Source organism: Castanea sativa, chromosome 8, assembly GCF_040712315.1.
Source record: "Castanea sativa cultivar Marrone di Chiusa Pesio chromosome 8, ASM4071231v1".
NCBI lineage: Eukaryota > Viridiplantae > Streptophyta > Magnoliopsida > Fagales > Fagaceae > Castanea > Castanea sativa.
Window position 1 is genome coordinate 20,337,418 of NC_134020.1, and position 24,920 is coordinate 20,362,337.

Genomic DNA, 24,920 nt, shown 5'->3' on the forward strand with positions numbered 1-24,920 from the left:
TACACAAAATATATTCAATTTGATGGAAAAAAAAAAAGTAGAGTAAACAAATACGTACTTGTAAGGTTGTAGGTAGAAGAAGAGAATAATAGAGCAAAACAACCATATGATGGGTATTAATTATGAATTATGTGATATATATATATATATATATATATATATATATATATATATATATATATATAACTAAAGCCTTGAAGTTTTCACAATTTTCCATGTCAACACAATATTTAAATAAAATTATCATTTTATTTAAATAAAATTATTTTTATTCAGTCCAAACTTAACAATGAGTGAAACTCTATCTCCTTAACATGTCCAATTTAAACTCAAACTCATCATTATCATTTTTTTAAACAAAATTATTTTTGTTTAATCCAAACTTAACAATGAGTGAAACTCTATCTCTTTAACAAGTCCAATTTAAACTCAAACTCAAACGTTGATAATTTATCTCCAAATTTGCAAGGTTAATCATGAACACTATAAAAGCAATGCAAACCCCAATTTTTTTTTTTTTTTTTTATAGCCGAGTAGAGGTATTCTTCTTATGTTATTTTCTTCTATTTTTTGGTCTTTCAAAAGTTTTAATATCTGAATTTTTGAGTTTTTTTTTACAATATTTGAAACTATCTGACATATAATCAACTTATTCTCCCAATACACACACAGATGGAGACACAGGCGATCAACCATGTCGAATCGAGGCTTCTTCATCAAATTGTAACACAAATTGAAGTTATACAAGAGCAAATCATGTAATAGTGTAGTTTCTTAATCAATTTAAGATTTTATAAGATTATTTTAGTTTACTTCACAAATAGGTAGATTCTCATGCATAGCACGGGTTAGCGACTAGTTAACACAACAGCAAAAGTTGATGGTAATAGATTCACATGTCACAGTAATGTTTTCAAATTTACAATGCTTGGAAAATTCTCAAATTGAATATTGTGACTAAAGTGTATATTGGCTCGTAAAACTTGATCCCTCGGGCTGTCACATTTGCACTTACACCCTAGGACTATTTAAGATGCAATTGGTGTTCCTCCAAAATCAGTTACAAATTGAAGATCTATCTAGCCAAACCCGGATGTAAAACTCATCATACGCTCAGACATCACACATTTAAAAAATCCAGTACAACTAACCCGCAACCTTACAATTGAGTTTGCTAGTTCCATTAGTTGACAACATGTTTCATGTCATGAAACCTAATACTTGTTAGGCTGATAATGGGTAGAGCGGTTAAACAAATATTGACCAACTGCCCAAAAAATGATAAAACTTAAGTACAATGTACAATACCTTAAGTGGAATATAAAATGATAAAATTTACATACAATGTACAATACCTTCAGCGGAATACAATTTTCCGATTGAATTCAAAACACCTAGTTGCATTGACCATTTAAGCACAAACATTGCCATATTTCCAAGGATAATTAAATGTAGGACAGCCAGGAGTTTGACTAGGCTACAACTAATTCTCATGGCGAATTATAGGCCCAGACCATTTTAATGTTTTTATGATTCATATCAAATTAAACGCAGGGGGCAAATGCCAGCATGAATTTAAAATTAAAAAATAAATAAAAACAAAGTAACAACGCAATTGAAGTGCCACAAGAAACTAATCGATCAACAGTCAGCATTTAAAGTAATCATGGTCATGTTTCATGTCATTATAGACAATCGAGTCAGATACACTATTCTGCTGGTTAATACAGATTCAACGCAAAGACAGCAGCTTAAGCCATAACTTAATTTACAATTAAGTGGTCTAACTTTCTCTTTCCACCTACCTATAAAAGAAAAAGCTTCTACATCAATATAAACAACTGGAGCCTATGCATGAACACTACATACAAGGTCTCTAGTCAGACAACAAGCTTTTGACAACAAATCGAAAAAAACTGTGGTGAGTAGTAAAGAACTAAGTTGGGTAAATCTACTCGGTATCACTTTCAGAATTTAGAAAGCTAAGCTCTCTACATCCATTGAGCTTGATTAGCAACACTCCCTGGTTCTCCTCGCTCCATTCTATACCTTCCCGTTGCAGAAGTTTGCTAACCTGCATCCACATAAGATAAAAATTATAACTACAAACCCTCAAGTTTGTTTCTCTCTAAAGATTCTAATGGCTAGTTGTGAAAAAGATTAATTAAGACATTAAAACTAAACCGCCTGCAGAAGGATCACTCTGTTTTTTACCTTTAATATACTGTACACTTGATAAACAAATGTCCATAAACAAAATAATGGGGAAAAAAAAGAAGAGGTCAGGTGAAATTGACATTACTCTTCCCTTGCCGCGCGTCAAGCAAAAAGGGAAAGGGTGAATTCAATGAATTCTTACTTGATCTAATATATAAAAAGGGAAAAACTCTATTAATTCTTAATCAATCTAATCTAAATGAATGAAAATAGGAGTTTGGCACACTTGTAGATAGCCACATGACATTATTTTAAGCTCTCTCGAGGTTTACTCAAAGTTTTGAGCAAGTGCTTATGCCTGCTGGGATTGGCTGAAAACTACATACATTTATGTCAAAATATTAGGTAGCATCATTTTAGCTCCAAAAGTTATGCTAACAATAGTATTTGTGCCACTGTACCAAGATTGAAAGACTGATATCATCTTTGCATATAATTATCCAAAAAATCCAATTTGGTCGTTTTGCTGCCATCCAACTAAACATCAAAGGTCCAGTATACAGCCACCATACAGAAAATCTTACCCCATACTTTTTTGTTGTTACTAGTTTCGAGGGTAAAACAGAAATAGATTGAAGTCAGATGCTTTGGAAAACCATACCGATTGTTTAACCTTTGACTTCCCTAATCCATGTGACCCACATCCTGTGATAACCCTGAGAGTTTGAACCGCTGGAATAAACCAAAAAATAATAATAAAAATAAAACACCAGAGAGGGCAATTTTTTTTTTCCCTGAAATAAAGAAGAGAAACAGAAGAAATATGGGGGGCCCAGCAGGCACTTACAGGGCACATATGTTCCAAGTAGGAGGTGAACTTTTACTAGCTGCATTGCTTGTTTGACATGTTGCCCGTGTAAATCAATTGTTATCACATTTTCAATGCCCCTGTTTCTGCAGATTGGAGGCAATAGCTTAGTGGAATATAGAACACCAGAGGTAGAAGTATAGTGGACAGACAGTTTTTGCATCAATCTTTTAGGCAATGTACCAACCTAGCTTTAAATATATCATGGCTTGCCCTTTCATCTGCCTCTCGAGCCAATTTTGTTTGAACCTTGCCCTAGTAAAATGCAGCATATCTTATTACATTTTTTATATATATAAGTAATGATTTCATTATTAAATTTTTTTTTTTTTTTTTAAAAGCATAAGGTGCGCAACCACAGAACACAGGATGTATACAAAGGAAAAACCATACCAAAAAATTTATAAAAAAAATAAATAAATAAAATTCTGAAATTCATGTTATCATAAAAATCATTCAAGTTTGAGGTGGTCAACACTTTATACCAGAACATCCTCAAGAAAAAATGCAACATAAAAAGTCAGGTTGATCCATAAATCAAAAGAGGAAAAAAATTATGGCCATGACAAACCGAAACCTTTTGCCCAAGTCCCACAATAATATGTGATATAGCAACAAATGGACTGCTTCTTAAAACTATTAGGCTTCCAAATGACCCCAGATGTAACAAACTTGAGCTCAACTGGAATCAAGAGAGAGCATTCAAAAAGGAACTACTGTGTTTGGATGAGCTTTCCTGAAAGTAATCTCTAGAAACGGAGGGCCAATCTTTTTTGGGCTTGCCAAACACACTTTTGAGCTGTGCATTCTTTCTTACCAAAGACTTATGAAATATGCAGGGTTGGAAGTACATCAAAGAAAACTAAACAGATACAAGATGTAAAAGAGTGGGCAAACACAAAAATAAATACACTAAATTTACAATGTTATTTGCTGAAGCATAGCAAACCTGGTCAGAAAGATAGGCTGCATACTCCCGCTCTCCCTTTGAAAATGCCACTGCAGCCTGCAGAGGAGCTTCCTAATCAGATTCTTTTCAAGTCTATAATAAACTAGAGCTTGTGTCATAAAAATACCCTAACCCACATAGAAAGTTAAAACAAACTTACTTTCTGATAGCAAGACCTCATCGAATCCCAATGTTGCTTAGCAGATGTTCTGAACATGTGATATTCCTCTCCTTTGACTACAATCCAAGGAAAACTCAAATGTAAAGAAATTGATATCATTGATAACAATTACCAATTTATTACACAAATGTATTATTACTATGGATGTATTGAAGAAAAACCTTTTGAAAAACTCTATAAAAAGTAATGATTGCAGATTCTGACCAGAGAGAAGTAATTTAACCTCCCAAACAACTATCAAGTATTTCATAAGAGGGTCTAAAATACTAATATTAATTTCCCTACCCCCACACCCCTCCCTTTTTGTGTGGATGTCTGTACATGTTGCATTTGAGTGGGCATCATGCAGAAAACATGAAGTAGCTAATCACACTAAACCAAAAAAAAAATTGGGAAGGAGGGTGGTCAAGCACACCAAGCACATTGGCTTAGACAAGTTTTTAAAGCCATTAAAATCAACACTATCTAATGCTCTCACTTCCCTTGTTCAGTTAGTAAGATGCACACACAACCTAGAAAATGTGCGTTGAACAAGTTACATGCTAAAGTCTGCAGCAATCATAATCCAATATGTATAGCAAAAGACAAAATATGAAAGCAACCAACTGTACACGGATTTGGAAAATTATCACCACTTAGAAGTCCTTTATTCAGAACAGTTGATTGTAGAAACTGAAATATTTCTTTTCTTTTATTTTTTTTCCTTTTTTGTTTCCTTCTTTTTGGGAGGGGGGATTCTCCATAAAAGCAGCAGGCTAATAACTGACAGTTCCCAAAAGAATAAATTATAAAGATATAACACAAAATCCCAAACGTACAACATTATGAAGATCAGAGCCTATTAAGATATTTCCTACAAAATCACTTCTACTGATAGAATGTTAAATTGTAAAATAGCTATAGAACCACAGCAGAAATACAGTTTCTGAAAATTATTAATATAGAGACACTAGCAAGTGCAATAAAGCATTATGAAAATAATTATGAATACCACAATTATTCTGCTGTGGTTCTGCCACACCAGAAGGATAAACATCAAGCCCAGGCCCCAACGACTGCAGTTTCTTTACTACATTCCTCCAATTCATTGTGCTTGGCTCATATTCAGGACTCTTGGAGACATTAAACAAAGATTCCAAAACCTTCTGAGGGAGCTCTGACTCAGTAATTGTTGGGCTAGTTGGAGTTTTAGCTTCAGGATTAGCAAGAACCTTTGCATAATTCCTAAAATGAAGAAAAAAAATAAGCTCGGAGAATCAGATTCCAAATACCAATATTCTCAAAGCAGAGGAATTGGTAATTGACAATTTGATCCATATTAAAGGGACCACAAAAGCAGATAACAATGTTTTTCTGCAGAGACATAAATATGTATTCAAATGATTTCTTATTAAAAAAAAATATGTATTCAAATCATTTCATAAATGAATAAACAATTTGGTATCTCAAGAAGTATCATAAACTAGTAGATGTTACATGAAATAAAATTTGAACACATAGATTAACAAGTAAATATGATTATATTATACATGCACAATTTTGCAGGGCACTAAGAGTTTTCGAATTGAACCTCAAATCATGCTGCTGCTCAGGTGAAACACACCCAAAGCTGAAACTCTGGTGACATAAATTTCAAATATCAAAGATCACGTTGTGGTTAGATATAAAAATAAAATTCTTACATTGTTTAAGACAATTTCTTAATCTGCTTAGTATATATAAATTTAACTGGTCAACAGCTCCTAAGCCTTTATAAAACACAAAGAATTGCCCCTTCGATGTTCAAGAAATCTGAAACAACTTGCTAGTTTTACTTATCCTTTTTTCACAAATTGTACAATTATGGCTAATTGCAGTGAGACACATGTTCAGACTTTTAAGCTGGAAGTGGCCCCAGGGCAAGCATCACAGTTCTAGCTGAGCAGAGGCCATTCGGAAGGCCAAAAAGCTCATCATCAAAATGCAGTTAATGACATTTTATTTAATCTCACATACATTACATCCCTTGTATTGGTAAAAATTTACACATGCAATAGAGGGTCTTACATATGGTAGAAGCTTGTGGTAAAACCTATTGTTAAAATAACTAATAGAGCCTAAACCATGTTAACCCTATTTTTAAATCATTTGATAGACCTAATTTCTTCATGCAACACATTTAAAACGCTTCACTATAATATTTCAATACACTAGGTACATATGATTGAAGTTCTATACGTATAAAAAATATATTTAGAATTTGGTGCCTTGCTTTATTCAGGCTAGTTCCATTTTGTCACCTCATGCCTCGGGCGATACAAGGCCTTGGTGCCTTAGGGTCATCTTTCACCTTTGACTACCTTGGTAGAGCTAGAGCTCATTGGCTCACATGTTGCAAATAATGACATCTGATTAGATCATTTCTTCTATTTTCCCTATTAATATGCATTTTAAAACAAAAGCAGTAGCAACGCTTGCACCTTCTGGCCTTTCAACCTATGCATACATGTATGACAATGTAGGCTAGTTCAGTTTAAATTTCCACTGTAATAACTTGACCAAGCCATATTGTATGTGCTAAATCTCCCCACAACTTTCTCTATAATTTTACTTTAAAATCAACACCCCAATCCGTAATACCATGTTCACTGCAGGATACGCACTGCAGCCTTCAATTTGAGAAAATAATAAAATTAAAATGACAACAACTAAAGCAACAAAAATAACATCTGAATGAATTACCTGCAACCATACCCCACAGACCATATACTATCCTGGACTTCACTTTCAGAAGAATAAGAAGTGCAATCAGAAGCCCTATCAGTAATCTGTTTCAAAATGAACTTGATCACTAGACATAAAGCACATAGCCAAATGATAAAAAGTTCACAACACTGAAGATTCCTGTCATCATTTGGAACCAATATTTACAAAATTTTAAAAAAAAAATTTATAAGTAAAATTATTTTTTTTTAAAGAGGAAATGGTTAACCTAAATATTTACATAAATTAAATTATACAAGAAACAATGAATGAAACATGCTACATCAGTGGTGGAGACAATGAGATTTCAGTTGCAAGAAGAAAGTTCCACCCAATACACTAGTAATCACATGTGACCATTGACCATCTACATTTTTGCTTGACCATATATCCCAAATTCAAGAACACGTGCCAGACAAAGACCTAAGCAGCATGGACATGGACACAATACAATACGACCCAGTTATTCTTGAAAAACTAGGACAATATACGGAACGGACACAGAAATCATTGAAAAACCAAGACACAGTATGGCAAAGATAGCAATTACTATACATATGGGATGCCGGAAGAAGCAAGGCAATAGAACAGAAAAGCTAATGGATTCCTTGGCCACCCATTAGGAACATAACATTAATAAGGCTTGATCAAGGAATGACAAAGACAAATACCAAGCTCACTCCATAGTGACTTACAGTTATAAACTGCAAACACACCAATGGTTAAAATACAAGGCCCAAAAGCATAAACCCCAAAACTCACACCATGACTAGACCACAAAATTCATAAAATTAAACATAACAAGACCACATGCATTATTTGTACAAATAACCCAACAAGAAAGCTAAAATAAGGTAGATTATAATTCGATAGGTACAACAATGGAGGAGGGGGGATTCCAACCATGGTTCTCCAAATAAAGTAGAGCAAGCTATGCCACTAAGCTACAAGGCTCTTGGAAAAAAAAGGTAGATTAAAATAAAATAACATAACTTACACTGTCTTTGCGTTCAATAAGAAATCTGATATCTTCTTTATAGTTAACACTATTATTGAGGTAACTATCATTCCTAGACTGCTCAAAGGTGGAAGATGATAATTCAATCAACGCATCTAGGGCCTGGAAAGAAAATAAGCAGAAAGCATTTCACTTACACCTTCTTTAGCATCAAATGTAATATATCTTGGGGAAAAAAATTCATCATCAATGATCAATCTGAAAAGAATGAAACAAAAACAAAGTCACAATACTCAAAATACCTTTTCCACATCATATCCACATTGACCTGCAAAAAGGAAATTTCCAGGTCATGCAATAAATAAATGAAAGCACTTACACCAGCCAACATTGATTAGAATCCCTCTCTTTGCACAAGCATGACTGATCGGTGTAAGCAAAATGTCACAAACATGATTGAAAGGAATAATGACAACAATAAAAATAAATAAATAACTAAAAAGTGAATTCAAATAAAAATCTAGAAAAACTGGAAAAGAAATGGTACATGAAGGAGAAACACTCAAAAAGAAAAGGACACAAGAAGAAGATAGGCATATGGTGGCATAAGCAACTGAGAGTACTAGGTGATAAATTTTAACAATAAATCCACATTAGTATGTCATGTTGTATCATACCCAGTGCACAAAGCTCCCACGTCACACGTTTGTGAAATCTGGAAGTCATGGTATGCATCCTTACACCCAATATTTTTGGAGAGGTTGATTTTTGAACTCCAACCCGCAACCTATCGCTTTAAGGGGAAGGCACTTAGCATCGCACTAAGGCCCGACCTCCAAATTAGTATATCATAAATAAATTATTAAGTGTACACAGATACATGCATACATATGCATTTTTGTAAATCTCAAGATACTCCTTTTTCCATATCAGCATCAAGGAAAAAATAGTAAAGAAAACCAGCTTTCATTGTAGCATCATAGATGGTATTGGCAACATAAACTATTTACATATAACCAATAAAAGTTGTGCCTTTCAGACCATCCTGGCACCCCTTACACCTGCCTTCATCACATCAACTCCATTCTTATCATCATTGGTCCTGTTCATACATGTCCACAATTCGTGTCTTTCCTCTTCTAAAATTTACAAGTTCCCCCATTGGCCCTCATACATCAAAACATCTCTAGCCCTATCCTTCATATCATTCCCATCTGCACCATCAACACCTTCATTATCCAAACTTAGTTTTCTTGTCATTGACATTTACAGTTACACAATAACCGAATAAACCGACACCCAAATACAATCTTCCATGGTCCTTCCACAAAACAAACTACTATTAGGAAAAAAAAAAAAAGTACCAATAAAACCCAATTAACTAGACCTAGTAAAGCGATTATCAAAAAAAAAAAAGCTAGACCTAGTAAAGCTCACAGAAACACTTTACAAAAAAACCATCTTAATCCAAGCAATCACACCGACCTTCAAATTTATATTATGCTTAGCACCTACTAATCAATTACATAGTCTTAAAAAATATTTCCAAATAAACAAAAGAGGAACAAAAGCAAAACAAGAAAGAATATAGCTGGATACTCACAGAGAACATCTCTAACAACAGCCAAGCTGAGCTCGCATTCATCTCCAAGCATCGAACACAAAAACTGCTCAGCCTCTTCTTTGTCAACAGCGCCATTACCGTTACCAAACCCTTTGGACTTGTTCTTCGAGTCTCTCCGTAGGCTCGACATCACGTAATCTTTCCCCAACAACGTCGAGATCGACCCCGTCGACGCAACAACTCTCTTCTGCTTCGTCCCCCTAAACCCACCACTCCCGTTCATCACATTCTGAATGCACCCGGTCTCCACAAACCCCTCTGACGAGCCCGACGAGCTCGCACCCGAACTCGCGCCCGAACTTGAACCCGAACCCGACGTCGTGGACGGGTAATCCGCATTGTAACCCGAGCTCATGGATAATATCTCGGCAGCTTTGTCGGGATCGCCGTTGGCTTGGCGGAGGGCCGAAACGGCATCGTCTAGAGAAGCCAAAGAGAAAGTCTCCTCTAAGGCTTTGACGATCTTACTCTGTTCGTCTTCTTGGGCAGTCGGAACAACGCCGCCTTTGTCGCCGGCGACGGGATTAGAGACTCGAGGCCTCCTCTTCTTCTTCCTCGTGTTCTTCATCTGCGTATCAGAATGGAAGATCAACGATCGCGATGAGGATTCTGATTTTTCCTTTTGTTAATTAGAAATTAGGGTTTCTGATTCTGAGAGATTTGAGATTGGAACGGTTGGAATTTGAAAATCCTAAATTGGAGAGGAGAGAGAGAGAAGGATGAAACTGAAATACAAAGAGGGATTTTGGGAGAAATATGGAATTTGCAGGAAAAAGTGGTGGACGGTGGTGGCGGGGTAGATGTTGAGAGATAGAGATGAAGAGAGAGAGGGAAAAGGAAAAGGAAAAGGATTCATGTTTTGACGGCATGAAATGAATGATAGTGAGAATCTTACTTTTCAATGACTTACGTACTTTATTTTTTCACCCACACCTAAGCAATTTTTTTTCCTTTGAAAAAAGGTTTTTTTTTTTTTTATGATGGATGAGAAAAGTTTTTTTTTTTTTTTTTATTTCATCAGAATTCGGAAGGTGATTTGTTTTGTTTGAGCCACGCTTTTTAAAGGAATCTGTAGGCCATGCTTACATCTCAATCATTTATTAGCCGCCCACCCCATATAATAAAAATAATAATTAGGTAGCAGTTCGTGTGTCAAGTTTGTATTGGGTGGCTTATGACTATCAGACTATATGAGCCAAAATTAATCTTACATGTTTATTAAATGGGTCAAAATTTTTCAATCTTAACATGACCGATTTATGAAACGGGTTAATTGTGTCGACTTGTTTATCTAATTTTATCAAAATGAAAAAAAAACATTTATAAAAATACAAACAAATAAATATTTTAAATATAAAATTCAGAACTAATGAATAACTCATCACAAATAATCATTCAAACCTAAAACATATCTCAATATCATAAATAATCAATTACAATATGTCAAAGAAAATAAACTACAACAACTAATAAGTTTATGTAACTAAGATTTGAAAGATATATTGGTAAAATTTCATTTAATTAAACAAGTCAGATGGGTCAAACGGGTTCTATAGGTTGAACACTAACCCAACCCGTTTATCAAACGGGTTTGTAGTGTCAACTCGAATATGACATGAATCCATTTAGCCTCAACCCATAACCTGTTAAGTTCATATCATATCGTGTCAGGTTCACAAGTCGTGTTCAATTTTGTCACCCCTAGACTCATAAGTAAAACTCTCTCAAAATAAATTCTTTAAAATCTTATCATGTAATACTAAACTCATCAGACACATTTTACATGTGCAATAATACTCTTTTTTATGGAAAATGTTAAAACAATAAATGTTGTGACAGTCTTTTATATTTCCCATAAAAGTTGTGTTAAAATTTTTATATTATAATTTATTAATAATTACCCTAATGTGGCGTTTGGTATAGGGTAATGTTAGAATTCCTTGGAATGTTTAAAGATTCTCATATTTGGTTGCAAATCATGCTAAGGGATCAGATGCTAAGGGAATTTGGATTCCCCCTTTAAACCCCTCTCAATAGGAATGTGGATTCCTTTTAAAATAAGTGGATATTCAGATTCTCAAGCTTAAAGGAAATTGTATTTTTTATAAATTGACAAATTTAACCCTTTTTTCCTTATCATTTAAGTAATGAAGATAAAATATAAAACAAATCATCAATATCTTTTTCCTTATCTTTATCTTTTCCCGCCAAAATAATATAAACAAGATAGTTAACTCTATTGATATATTCTTTAATAAAATTCCATTTAGGATTCACGTGTGGGGAAAAAATAAGTTTGAAGGGGACCCTCCAATATTACCAGGTATTCACTTTTGTTGTTGTGTGTGTGTTGCTTAACAAATTATTAATAGTTTATATCTTGTTTTTCATTATTTATTTAGAGGAATATTTTTTTTAAAAGACTTGGTAATTCACATTCAAATCTAAGGATAGAATGGGAAAATTAGATAATTCATTTAAGATTCCTAGAAATAAACCAAACATTATCATCTCACATTCCTAAAAATCTTAAGAGATTTTCAATGAAACCAAAAATAGGAATAGCCACGTTCTTAGGCATCCAAATTGCAAGAAATCACATTCTTAAGAATCTGGATGTCAGGAGTAATGTAGATTCTCTCGTACCTAATGCCACATAAACGCATCTATTAACATGACCCTTTTATTTATTTGTTTTTTTATATAAATGTTATAATTTTTAAAAGCGAGATAAAGATAGTATCCTAAAATTTAGGCCTAATTAAGAAGATAAAAGAAAAATGCTAAAATTTTGGAATGCTAAATTACTCCTTTTTAACCTATAAGGTCACAATTTGCACCTATTCCCACAGTGAGAAAGGGATAGGCCCAAAAAGCCCAATACAATGAAATTTGTAGAGAGTGGGCTTGAAATCTAGGTTTTAGTGATGTTAGATAATAAAAATGATAGGCTCAACCACCACACTACATACAAGGAACTGTTTGTATGAAAGAATTTTATCCTCGGACACAAGTTAAGGATGATTTGTATTAACTCTTTCAAAGATAGATTACAACTAAGGATGGTGATGTATACAGTGTTTTCTCTTCGTTTTTCTCTCCCTCCTTCTTCTAAACGTCTTCCTCTTCCTTTTATATTATCTTTCACCCATGGATCAGGTTACTGATTTAGATACTTGTCCCATTTATCTCCCTTGAAGTCTTTGGAGGCAGCTGTAAGGCTGAACTCTGATGCTCAGATATCACTTCCCCATTAATGCGGCTAGAGAAGCAGTTGCAGAGCATTCAATGCGGGGGTGGTGGTAACAACTTTATCTTAAATACTCCACCGCCCCTCTTCTTATCTTCCACATATACTATGCTTACCCTTACATGTAAGATCTTCTAAAATATTGTCTGTGAACGTTAACCAACCTTTCTCCTACCTCGGCTTTACATAGGCGATGACATATTCTTCCTCGGACCACCTTTTTGGATATCCTTGATCAGATATCACTTCTTTACCTATTAGTATTGCTTCGTGGGTTGACATTCTTATATCCTCGGACCATTCAGTGTCCTCGGATTGGGCCTTTAGCCTAACAAATACTCTTGGGCCAACCCAATACGTGTTCTTGGGCCCATTGACCCTACATAACCTATTTGTGTTTTTTAATTTGAAATTATTTAGCTAAAAGATAAAAGTATTTTAGAGAGTTTAAGAATTTGTGTGAGGGTATTTTCGTACGCAAAATGTTGAAACTCAAACGAAAAAATCATGTTATTAATAATATAGATGATACTAGAAATTTATAAATAAATAAATCAATCAATTAAAGAATTAGTAGAAAATCAAATATATCTAATTTAGTTGGATAATTTCTTCTAAAAAAAATTAGTTGAACACTTGGATATGTTTATGAAAAACAAATCAAATTCAATTCAAACTTGTAGTATCGAACATATCTAATTTAATTATAGCTAGTAGTTAATGCCCGATGCAATAACATAATTTTTTTTTTTTGTTGAGAAAAACTATATAAATTAATTATCTATACTATATATAACAAGATTATCTTCTTTAAACTGGACTTTTAAGTGATTCAAAAATATCTTTAAACCCTACGTTAAGCAATAACAAAACTTAAGGACAGCCTAGTAAAAATATATCTCCAACTCCACTTAAAACTCCTACAAAATAGAACACTTTCCTACTAATCCATATTTTCAAAACAAACTTATCCAAAATTTTGATTAAAAAAATCTCAATTCACTTTTAAAAACAATATGAAGACTCTAAACAAATTAATCTCTCTAAATGAGAGCTTTAAGGCATCTTTTGCTTTTTCTTTTTTGATTGTGTCATAATCTAAAAATTTAAATAAATGGAAAATTATGACACTAGACTCAAAAAAAAAAAAGCCTCATTGCACGTGCAAGACACGTGCGATGAGACTAGTATCAACATAAATAAATTAAATTAATTGGCCTAAGGATGGTTCTTCTTAAAAAAAAAAAAAAGCTAATAGATTGTTGATAAGTTGTATTGTATTAGAATATCAAATCATCAAAATTATGAGGATGATTTTACTTAAAGTGAACTATCCTAATTAATGAGAATGTTGTTATTTATTGATGAGAGAAAATAGTCACTCATGGCAACCATTCAAATTATAGATGCTAAATATAAAAATAAAATAAAAAATGCTACAAACTTCGTTGTGTATACCCTTTGTGGGGGCCTTTTTGAGCTATTAAGCCTCAACCCCTTCTACTCTACTAGGGCCTGTTAGTCTAATGTAAGAGAGTTGGGACTGCACTTCAGGCCAGCTTGTGCACAAGTCAGGCTTTCCCAATGTAGACGCGTTTTGACATGAGTGTTGTGGGCTGAATGTTCGGTGTGGTCATAGCTAGGAATAATTGTTAAAAGTGTTACAACAGGAATATACTACAGCAGGATAACTTATGACAATAAAACATATTAAATAAAACTAACACCGTGAAGGAAATTAACAGAGTTATGACAGAATAATACAGCAAGTAGAAAATAACACTACAACAAAAAAAACGTAAATAACTTAGTGACTTCTAGCCAAACTGTGGGAATATTATCCAGTAAACACAACCAACAGAACAACTTGTCTATTGAATTATGGGCTAAGCTTTATTTCAGCAGAAGTGAACACAAGAAGGGAACCAATCTCCAACACAGGTAGCCTTAACAAAAGGCTCATGCAAGATTAGTTACTTGCTCTGGAAAACGGGCCTAAGTGGTTTGAGCTTCGATTTGTAATCTTTAGAGAACGAGTCTGTCAAGAGGGAGAGAAAATGTGGTCTATTGATGCATGCCTTTCTTCCTACTGGTTTATTTTCCCTCTCTAGTTTTCTTTTAATCTTTCTTTCTTATCTTTTGCCTCTTCGTGTTTTCTTTTTCCTCTATTCTTTCTTTTCTACCTCTTGCGTTCTTGCCTCCTACTTTACTGTTCATGGCTACCCCTTTTATACCATCTGCCATCATGGAATTTACCTCTTTTGTCTCTCAACTGTTTTTGGCTTTTTGTGGGCATCTCTCCAGGACTGCCCATTAATCTACCGGCTGTCTAGCCATTACCTTTGCCAAGAGTGTGTTAGTTGCACCACTCTCCATTTCCAAAAAAAAATTACTTGTCTTGTTTCTCACTTTTCTCTATTTTTGTTTTACCTCAATGGATAAGAGTTAAGCTCCCTCATCACTTACCTCTATGGCATGTATCGAGTAGTCTCAGCCCTTACTTACCTCTTTTGGGTGAAATGTCGTCCTAGTAGAACATTCCCCCAAAGAATATTAGGTGGGAAACCTAGAATAGACACTTGTTTTCTCCCCACCGCCAAACCACACTCTCTAAATACCTTGGCCTGTGGCCCATTTCCCATGTATTGGTTGGGTACAAGTAAGTGGTGCCCTGGTCCATTATGCACGCTCCACTCCGTCTTTGTTTATTCCTTTCTGGCCTTCACACCATTTTTGCTGCTCTTGCATTGTCTAGTTCTATTGTACATTTTAGTTTGTGTTTATCCTTTATGGCGTGAAGGATGCATGGGTTTTTGGGCTCATGTTTTCTTCCTTTTATCCCTTCCTAGGCTGGGTATTGTCCAAGCGAAGGCCTTTGTCTTGCCTCTTTTCTTCATGGTCGTGGGCCTTTTGGCCATTAATTCTGTCATATTGCTTCATTATGTTTACTACAGTTTTGTTTTTCCTATACTTCTTAATATCTTGTGGGCTTGCTGGCTAATGTTCCTGCTGTATCAACTCATTGATCCATTAATTCTTTGCTTAGGGCTTCTTTGACCCATTTATCACATTTTTACCTCTCATCAATTTTATGGGCTTGTTGGCCATCATTCTTGCCATGTTAGCCCATTTAGTTTACCACTTAATTCCTTGGGCTTCTTTGGCCCACTTGCTCATTCTTTACCTCTTTTTACTCTCATGGGTTTGTTGCTTAATTCCTTGGGCTTCTTTGGCCTTTTTACTATATTTTTACATCTTATTACTTTATGGGTTATTGGCCATTATTCCTGTTGTTGGGTTAAAATGAATTGACCTCCTGCAAATTAATTAATTACCCAAGTGAATTAATTAGATCAAATTACATGTAATGGCGTGGTAGTACAAACAAATCACCAACTAAATTAAATGCAGTGAAAAATAAATTTGATACAGGTGATTTGTTTACGAATGGGGAAACCACCGAGGCAAAATCTCATTAGGTGATTTTAAGGTTACCACTCCCAAGAATCCACTATTATTAATCACAAGCGGTTATAAATATAAGGAATCTTACCAAACCCTTTGGCCTATCCCGAAATACCAATCTACAGTTGAACCCTTACCCCAATACCCAATTGGACTTGTATTGTAGCGACAATTTTTTCCGTTCAATGCACGAATCCTAATACGTGTCTAACCAATGATGCACGGATCCTAATATGTGACTAACTCTAGCAACTTGAAGAGATTGTTGGCTGCAAAATTCTTCAGTTCATCAATAATAAAGATCAGGAAGCTCCTTGGTTATAAAATCCTTGGCGTAAAGACGCAGTAGCTCCTCGTTATGTACTAGGGCACTTTCTGCATGCGCGACGACCTTTAAAATAAACCTTATATATGTCTAGGGCTGTGAGAAAAGAAACCATATACAAATATTTCAGCATGAGCCAAAAATCAGATTTGAAAATTCTAATTTCGTAAGTTTCGACAGGACCAACTTGTGTCGAGCTTCAACATTAAATCTCGATAGAAGTCTTTCTATCGAGATTACTGTCGAGCTTTAATAAATAGCTCTTCTTCACTTGTTTCCTTATCAGATCTTCATGGCTTTAACACTTGACTTGAACAACATGTTTCTTGAAGTCTTAAACCCATACTAGATCTACCCAATTACAAGTAAAATGTATTTTGTCAAAGAATTAGCCAATTACATAAAATATGTCCTTAACACCTGCCATGTTAGCCCATTGAGTTTATCACTTTATTCTTTGGGCTTCCCTAGCCCATTTACTTCTTATTTACCTTTTATTATTCTCATGAGCTTACTACTTCATTCCTTAGGCATCCTCAGCCCATTTATTTCTTTTTTACGTCTTGTTATTTTCATGGGTCTGCTGGTTATCAATCTTGCCGCTTCAGCCCACTGGGCTTGTTTCCTTATTTCTTTACCATTTTGTCCTTCATTTTCTTCTCATCTTCTTTACTGTTGGGCTTCTTTTACTATTGGGCCCTTTGTCAAAAATAGGCATCAACACCCTTTTATTTATAGAAGTGCGAGCTAAAAACATTAGTCTTTCATTAGAAATCAGTTATGAAGACTATTTTAACTCATATTTATCCCTTAGAATTTTTTGTTTGAGAAAGATTTATCCCTTAAAGTGATAATAAAAGTACATAACAAAAAAATTGGAACAAAAGTTGAAAATTAAAGCTCGAAAAGTGGGGCAAATTGTTTCCCAATCGATACTTTATTTTCTAGTACAAGTGCCAACTCTAGGGCCACATTTTATTTTATTCCGATTTTGCTCTTTATTTATTTATTTATAAGTTTTGGGATAATTACGAGTTTTAACCTTATTTTCAATCAATTTATGATCAAATTATGCTAAAGGATAATTAAGACTTTTAGATTTTAATTAATCATCTATTGTTAAGCAATAATTAACCAGTTATCTAAAACAACAACTATCCATTAGAATTATCTTGTACAGTTTGGTGAATTGTTGTTTTTAAATATATACCAATAAAATTTTGACATGTAATTACATTTTCTTTAAGAATCAATCATAATTAATCACTCATGTATTTAAACCTAAATTTCAAGAATACATTATGTCCTTTAAAACTTGATCTGGCTTGATCTCGCAATTTGTGGTTTATTCTTTGCACTAGAGGTATTGTTTTGATTGTTAGTAAGGAACTAAAATACATTTTTACACATGTTGTGAAATTACCTTTTATTGTTAATTTTAGATTAAAAAATATTTGTAAAATGAGATGACTACAAAATGAACACCAATGTGGAGCTTGCATAATTAAATGAATACTAATGTTAAGAAAAAGACACTAAATTTTGCGTGGGGCTAAAAAGGTATGGCTCACCGCGGTTCCTCTACACCCTAGCAGGGCTCCGGATCTAGCGGGTAGAGTGCTACTATGGTCATGCTTAGAGAGGATTGCCACGTTGGTCGTCTCCCTATCCATTTTTCGTTCATCAAAAAAAAAAAAAGGACACTAAATTTTGCAACCAAAAGTTAACCTACATAAATGTGAAGAGGATGATCACGGAAGAGGGAAGGTAGAGCCTCTTAGCCTTCCTAGAGGAAGTTGCAATAAAAATGAGCATTTTTATTGGCTATCTACTAAAAATTCCAAGAGTAGTTCTGATTTTACGGTTGAACAAGTGAGATACATCAAGGGTGTGCAATGGTCTTTTTTTTTTTTTTTTCTACTATGTACATTCTTCACTTTACTTTTCATTTCTATACTTTCTAGTTTCTAGTTTCTACATGTGCCCTTAAAAGCCAGGCTAGAAAAGAAAGAAAGGTGTTGAATTGGTCGACTAAAGTTTCCATTAACTGCCTCGCATTTTTCCTAAACCGTGATAATTAGTAATTACAAAGTTTTTTTTTTAGAAAAAAAAATAAGGGCTTCTCTTAAAAAGAGTACTAATAAATAGTAATATGGTAAGGATTTATAAATATATTCAAATGAACATATCATGATCTATGCCAAATACAACTCCTTTGTATGCGAGAAGTTATATAATCCTTATGGTGGACCACATTATTTGTCCACCATTCCACAAAAAGACTCCTACTTATTTTAATTTTTTTTTCTTAACCAGCAATTTTAAATAGACGAGAGTCTTTTATGTGGCGTTTGGTACAAGGTAATGTTTTAGGATTCCTAGGAATGTTTAAAGATTCCCATGTTTGGTTGCAAATTACGCTAGGGAATCAGATGCCAGGGGAATCTAGATTCCCCCCTTAAACCCCTCTCAATAGGAATGTGGATTCCCTTTAAAATATGTGAGAATCTAGATTCCCAAGTTTAAAAGAAATTTTATTTTTTATAAATTGACAATTTTAACCATTTTTCCTTATCATTTAAGCAATTAAGATAAAATATAAAACAAATTATCAATATCTTCTCTCTTGTCTTTATCTTTTTCCGCCAAAACAACATAAATAGAATAAACAACTCTGTTAATATATTTTTTTAACAAAGTTCTATTTAGATTTTACATGTGAAAAAAAAAGTTTGAAGGAGACTGTTAATAGTTTATATTTTGTTTTTCATTATTTATTTAGAGGAAGATATTTTTTTTTAAAGGACTAATTAATAGTTTATATTGTATTTTTTTCATTATTTATTTAGAGAAAGAAATTTTTTTTTTTTAAAGAACTTGGTAGTTCACATTCAAATCTAAGAATAGAATGGAAAAAATAAATAATTCATTTAAGATTCCTTAGAATACGCTAAACATTATCATCTCACGTTCTTAATAATCTCCCAATGAAACCAAATATAAGAATAGCTACATTCCCAGGAATGTGATTCCTAAGAATCACATTCTTAGGAATCTGGATGCTAGGAGTAATGTAAATTCTCCCATACCAAACGCTACATAGAATGATAGACCACTTCACTTGTCCACCATGAAAACCTTATAATTTCTCTATGGAGCTTTTTCCAACAAAGAAGTGGAACAGAGAGCCTCTAGGCATTTAAAAATTTTAAACCAGAGAATAAAGTGGAAACAGAGAGCTACGTGATAGCTCCATTATCTTCTATGCATCGGTTAATGACAGAGTAAACGAATCTCAATTAAAGGTTCTATTTGGTCATTGCTAAGAAAATTATAGTGTGATCATGTAGTGATTCCAGTTAGGGTCACCTGAAAGAGTTCATAGAAAGAGATATGGCAGAAACTAAAAGAAGATGGGCATAATACACTGGAATATCAATGTGTCCTTCGTATTTGAATGTGAGTAAAACATTGAGATCGGTGAAGATCACCATTTTATTAAAACAGAATTCTGATCAGAACCTAAAGCTATACCTAGATTGTGATCTCGACAAGTTCGAGCAATCTCTTACATTCGCTTTGGCAGTTAAACCTACATTAGTGATCAGACGCAGGGTACCTATGGGGCCGATACATTCTCAGTCCAGGCACAACCCAATGCAGCCCACCGACAAACACAAAACTAACAACCTTTCTTGCTTAAAAAGGCATTTACAGCTTTAATTTGCCAATGAGTGATTCCAGAATTTCTGATTGAACAACCAAAAAACACCCTGTGCAGAGAGATCTCTATGGTAGCCCAATTCTCTGGTATAGAAAAATGAGATGTACAGAGATGCCTGCTCAATGTCAAGGTTTATCCTCAACTGCGTGAAGTTTTTCCTCGTAAATAGAATTAAGTACTAGTTTAGGTTGCCCGGCATACTGAGGGAGGATAGCCTTTTCCACTGCTCTGGGAGGAGAGCTTGGAAGATCCCATTGACATTCCTGAGAAATGCATGTGGGTATTAGTTTGGCTGAATCAAGGGATGCATGGAACTGTTCATGCCCTGCTGGCTTCACAAACCTCAGCTCATCATCCTGTCTTTCATGGCTGCTGGTAAACTGCATCTTCCTCCTCTGCACCTCATCCTTAACTCTCTGGAAGGACAATGAAATAACAATTTTGTGTCATGACATGTTTATGGAGGAAATCACACTCATTTTCTCAAGCCACCAGGAAAAAGTTAATGAAAGTATTGCTGTTATGACAAACACAAGAACCTATGAGAAAAAATTTGGGTAACTAAAACTAAATAATCAGTTCCTTTACTTGGAGACTTCTCGAAACTTCATCACTGTTTTAATATATTTATTTGTATATTTCATTTAGGTAAAGAGTTACTTTCACAGTTTACTATTATGCAATAAATCAAATTCCAATGTGTAAAATTACCAAAGATATTGGGAACTTGCAGGATCCAATCGAAACCAAATCATTTTATTTCTGTCATTGATTCTTTAAAAAAAGTTTTCTGAGGTGCTTAAAAATGTAACTACCGCAAAAATCTGATAGAAATAATGTGATCAGAACATTGCTACCTGATCAATTCAGTTCTATGAAAGGTGCAAACTCAAAACATGCAACTGCATGACAAAAATATATAGTGAAATGAATATCTACTCAATAGTGAAAAATTTTATGCCCAATGAGACATAAGTTTATCATATCTACCCTCTATAAAAGTTCAAAGTCAGATATGGTAAGTTTGTTCCAACAGTCAATCTATGTTAACAAGCAATTATTGTTATTTCCCTACTAAAGCACCAATCTCAGTCATAGTAATCAACCAAAATAGAAAAGAAACAAAAGAAAAGTGCATCCATTCTATCATGTTACCACATCACAAACATCTGAAACCAACTCCCATCTATCAACGTTTGTCATGGTCTAGCTCTTGCAAAAGGAAAATAAATTTTTTAATTCTCTCTCAACAACCAAAACCAACATTTAGCTTCTTCTAGTCACTCCCAAGCCACCATTTCTCAATAAAGTGGCCCACTTCACTTCAAAGACCCCTCTCATGTCCAGAACCTAATAGACTAAAAATTGAGTCACAATACAGGTGGTTACAGAGAATTCAATTGCATTCCTAAGTTTAAGTTCCATGCATTTCCATTTTCCACAGGCCCAAAAGGTTTAACAAGCAACAACTACCAAATACACCCTTTTAACTTATTATGTTCTCAAATTCTGTAACTTCCTATTCTCTCTTTTATCAAAAACCTCCAATACACAAATACACCCAAAAAGTGAACAGACTTGTAGCTCAACTCGAATTAAAAAAAAATACACCCAGTAACAAAAAGAAGGATTATTGAGAAACAAACCTGCAACAATCTGGAATCAAACTTGGGCAATCCAATTTGAGCAACAGTGAGAGACCCAAACAAGTTGCCAACCAAAGCAGCATCAGGCACAGGCAAGCCTTGAACCAAGCCAGCCACAAACCCTCCTAAGAAACTATCCCCAGCACCTGTGGGATCAACCTGATTAGCTTCAAAAGGCTTGATTTCCAATTCCCCATCTTTCCAATACACGTTGCACCCTTCTTTCCCATGCGTCACCACCACACAACACATTTTCCTCACCTCCTCCACATCCATATACACAGCCTCTTCTTCCGAAGCCTTCAAGAACCCAAGTCTCGGCAACAAGTGGAAAAACCCACTCTCCTTCAACCCCACGAGCTTCACAGTCCCATCTTCATCGAATTCTCGGATCAAAGCCTGGATATCCACCAAAACTAAATCACAAATGTCCACCATTCGCTCCAGCGTTTCGGGTTTTATCTCGCCGCCGACACCGACCGCCATTCCGAAACCGAATTTGGATTCCGTATCAAGATCCGATGCCCGGATCGGGTCGCAGACGGTGACCCGTTTTAGTACCCGGTCACCGTTCCCGTTCCCGTTCCCGTTCCCGTTCCCGTCGATGTCGGAATCGAAATGCGCGTGGAAGAGAGTCGTTCTCGACGTGGGTATCACGATTGGGCTACGACATGTCGTATAGGCGAAGTCTGGTCCAACTTTAGAGACCAAATTATACGGAATCGAAATCCCATCGAGCACGGCAGAGATGAAGGCGACGGCGCCACCGAGAGTCTCGCCCACAACGACGCCGTCTCGGATAAGAACGTCGTGGCAGTAATTTCCCACGACTAGCCCACCAAGGCGTTGCGGTGAAGTCTTTTGGTCTCTCACCATTTATAAAATTCGGGAGCTAGAAATTGAGCTAAGTTTGTTTGTGCGATTTGTGAAAAGTGAGTTCTAGGATCATGGGTTTTAGAGAGCGACCATGAAAATACAGAAAAAGACTGTGGAGAGAGAAAATGTAACGGAGTGTTTGGGGGAATGAGTTATGTGTCGCGTATACACGGAAGAGAGGACGCGCGCCATGGAGGGGTTTTGTTTGGGTGGCATTTTATATGGTCAGCGACGGCGACATTTTTTTTTTTTTTTCAAAGAATCAGTCTTTTTATTGTTATGTAGTGAGGAAGAAGAATCAAAATTTTATTTTTTTGCGTTGGCTTGCGAACCTTGGAACTGATCGTCAAGTGTCAATTGATGGGAAATGCTAACAAATAAATGAATGGATTCTTTGTCGGAGCTCGGGCATCTACATGGAGGAAAATGATTCGAGTCTCGGTAATAGTACGCATTTATGATATTTTAAAAATACTCAATAATTAACTCTACATGGAACCACAAATTTTATTTTTGACTATCTAAGAATTAACTTTTTTTTTTTTTTTTTATCTCTTTATTTTACAAAATATTTAACGCTAATAGTTTTATTATATTATTCATCATATTAAAACAACATAAATAACACACAATAAAATAATATATCCACTACAATAAAAACAGCCATAAGCACAACCACCACCTTAGCCATGGAAACTACTGCACCACCACCACCCATAATTACAACACCTAACCATTGAATCTCTCTTCCTATCAACATAATATTTATATAGTCAGAAGAATCAAAGGCCTCTGATTTCTTAAACCTTAAAAAGATATATATACTTAAGACGGAAATGACTCAGTGAGTCAATTCACTAAACCAACTCGGACACCCAACTAAAATCACGACCAGACACAGTCGAGTCAACTCATTGGAGTGAGTTCTCCTTACTGAGTTTAAAATACATCTGGGCTTGTAAGCCCCTCCCAAACTCCACCCTTTCCATCGTTGGCATGTTACAAAACCTGAGTCGGACAATTGACACACGGGGCGACTTGAACCCAGATGGTGATAGTGACCCCACTTGATTCCCCAAACCGCCACAACCACCCAATTTCATCTTCCGCATAGAAGCAACAAGTTCACTCACCAAGTTACTTGATCTATACCCACCGAGTCGACCCTCAGTTGGTGACAAAAGTGGCAAATCAAATTGGAGAGAAACCGATGGAGAGAGATGGGTCGGCGATGGAGGCAGAGATGTGTCGGCTTGGGTCTTGGGGCGGCAGTGAGTGGAGGAAGAAAGACGGGTCGGCAATTGGGCAAGGGAGATGGAAGTATAGGGCTTGGGTTGGTGAGAGTAGAGGAAGAGAGAATAAAATCTAAAGGGGAGAGGGTGAGATTGAAGTGAAGACTAAAGAGTGGAGTGCAATGGGAAACTGAAAAAAGAAATCAAGAGCAAAAAAATTTTCATTTAGCTCCAATAACACAACTCCATTTTTGTTATTTGGTTGTTGCAATTTGGCAATTTGGTACCACCAATGCTAATGCTCTCACCAGTTCCTAAAAAAAAAAAGGATTCTAAAAATAAATATAAAAAATTTTATATGCATGAATGTAGTATGTGTATGGCTATCCATGGGTCAAATAAAATCGAATTTGGACTCAACCCACACCTGATTCGAGTTGATCAGACGAAGCATATCTTAACCCATCATCGATTAAAGGGGTTGATTGGATAAGGCCTTCAATGGGTAAGGATTGGTTTGGTCAAAGTTGTAGATTTTAAAAACAAAGAAAATTTTGGGAGAGATAACTGTGGAAAATCGGTGAGATTTTGCTAGAACCAATGGAAATCTCATTAGATCCGGTGAGATCTTGTTGGATCTAGAAAATTTCACTAGAAAATCCTTATACTAGTCAATTGGTTCAGGTTTTTCAAGTTTTGCAGGAGACCCATAAGCATCAGTTTCTAGAGGAAGAGACTCACCGCTGACCACTAGAGTAGTCAGGATGGGCGGCAGTCGACTGAAATCTGGTAGTATTTCTTGGGTGGGTTGGAGTCGTTGAACAACCCCAAGTATGTGTATGGAATATAATTAAAAAAATATATTGAAAGAAAAGGACAAATATGACTGGGTATATATATATAGGAATGATTAAAATTAAAAA

The 24,920-nt window shown here is 35.1% G+C and overlaps 2 protein-coding genes across 2 annotated transcripts; both read right to left on the reverse strand.

Annotated features, from left to right (window-relative positions):
* Positions 1–1,654: 1,654 nt before the first annotated feature.
* On the reverse strand, positions 1,655–10,363 carry LOC142607046 (SMR domain-containing protein At5g58720). Its single transcript, XM_075778456.1, has 11 exons — positions 9,459–10,363; positions 8,158–8,183; positions 7,895–8,017; positions 6,877–6,962; positions 5,147–5,379; positions 4,135–4,211; positions 3,975–4,031; positions 3,213–3,280; positions 3,005–3,111; positions 2,819–2,889; positions 1,655–2,074 (listed from the first exon to the last, which is right to left on the reverse strand). Exons 1-11 carry the CDS (start codon positions 10,045–10,047, stop codon positions 1,952–1,954), a joined length of 1,560 nt encoding a protein of 519 aa, XP_075634571.1. The 5' UTR covers positions 10,048–10,363; the 3' UTR covers positions 1,655–1,951.
* Positions 10,364–19,942: 9,579 nt separating this feature from the next.
* On the reverse strand, positions 19,943–23,133 carry LOC142608467 (inositol 3-kinase). The gene is made up of 2 exons (XM_075780246.1): positions 21,890–23,133; positions 19,943–20,659 (listed from the first exon to the last, which is right to left on the reverse strand). Exons 1-2 carry the CDS (start codon positions 22,763–22,765, stop codon positions 20,369–20,371), a joined length of 1,167 nt encoding a protein of 388 aa, XP_075636361.1. The 5' UTR covers positions 22,766–23,133; the 3' UTR covers positions 19,943–20,368.
* Between the last annotated feature and the right edge of the window lie 1,787 nt (positions 23,134–24,920).

What these genes read in the sequence shown, in the direction of transcription:
- LOC142607046 (XM_075778456.1), bottom strand. Translation starts at nt 10,047, where the DNA reads ATGAAGAACACGAGGAAGAAGAAGAGGAGGCCTCGAGTCTCTAATCCC. An exon ending in TGAGGTCTTGCTATCAGAAA is followed by an intron (nt 4,032 to 4,134) that starts GTAAGTTTGTTT and finishes GCTCCTCTGCAG; the next exon opens with GCTGCAGTGGCATTTTCAAA. An exon ending in CAGCCTATCTTTCTGACCAG is followed by an intron (nt 3,281 to 3,974) that starts GTTTGCTATGCT and finishes GCATTTTACTAG; the next exon opens with GGCAAGGTTCAAACAAAATT.
- LOC142608467 (XM_075780246.1), bottom strand. Translation starts at nt 22,765, where the DNA reads ATGGTGAGAGACCAAAAGACTTCACCGCAACGCCTTGGTGGGCTAGTC. An exon ending in TTGATTCCAGATTGTTGCAG is followed by an intron (nt 20,660 to 21,889) that starts GTTTGTTTCTCA and finishes TTGTCCTTCCAG; the next exon opens with AGAGTTAAGGATGAGGTGCA.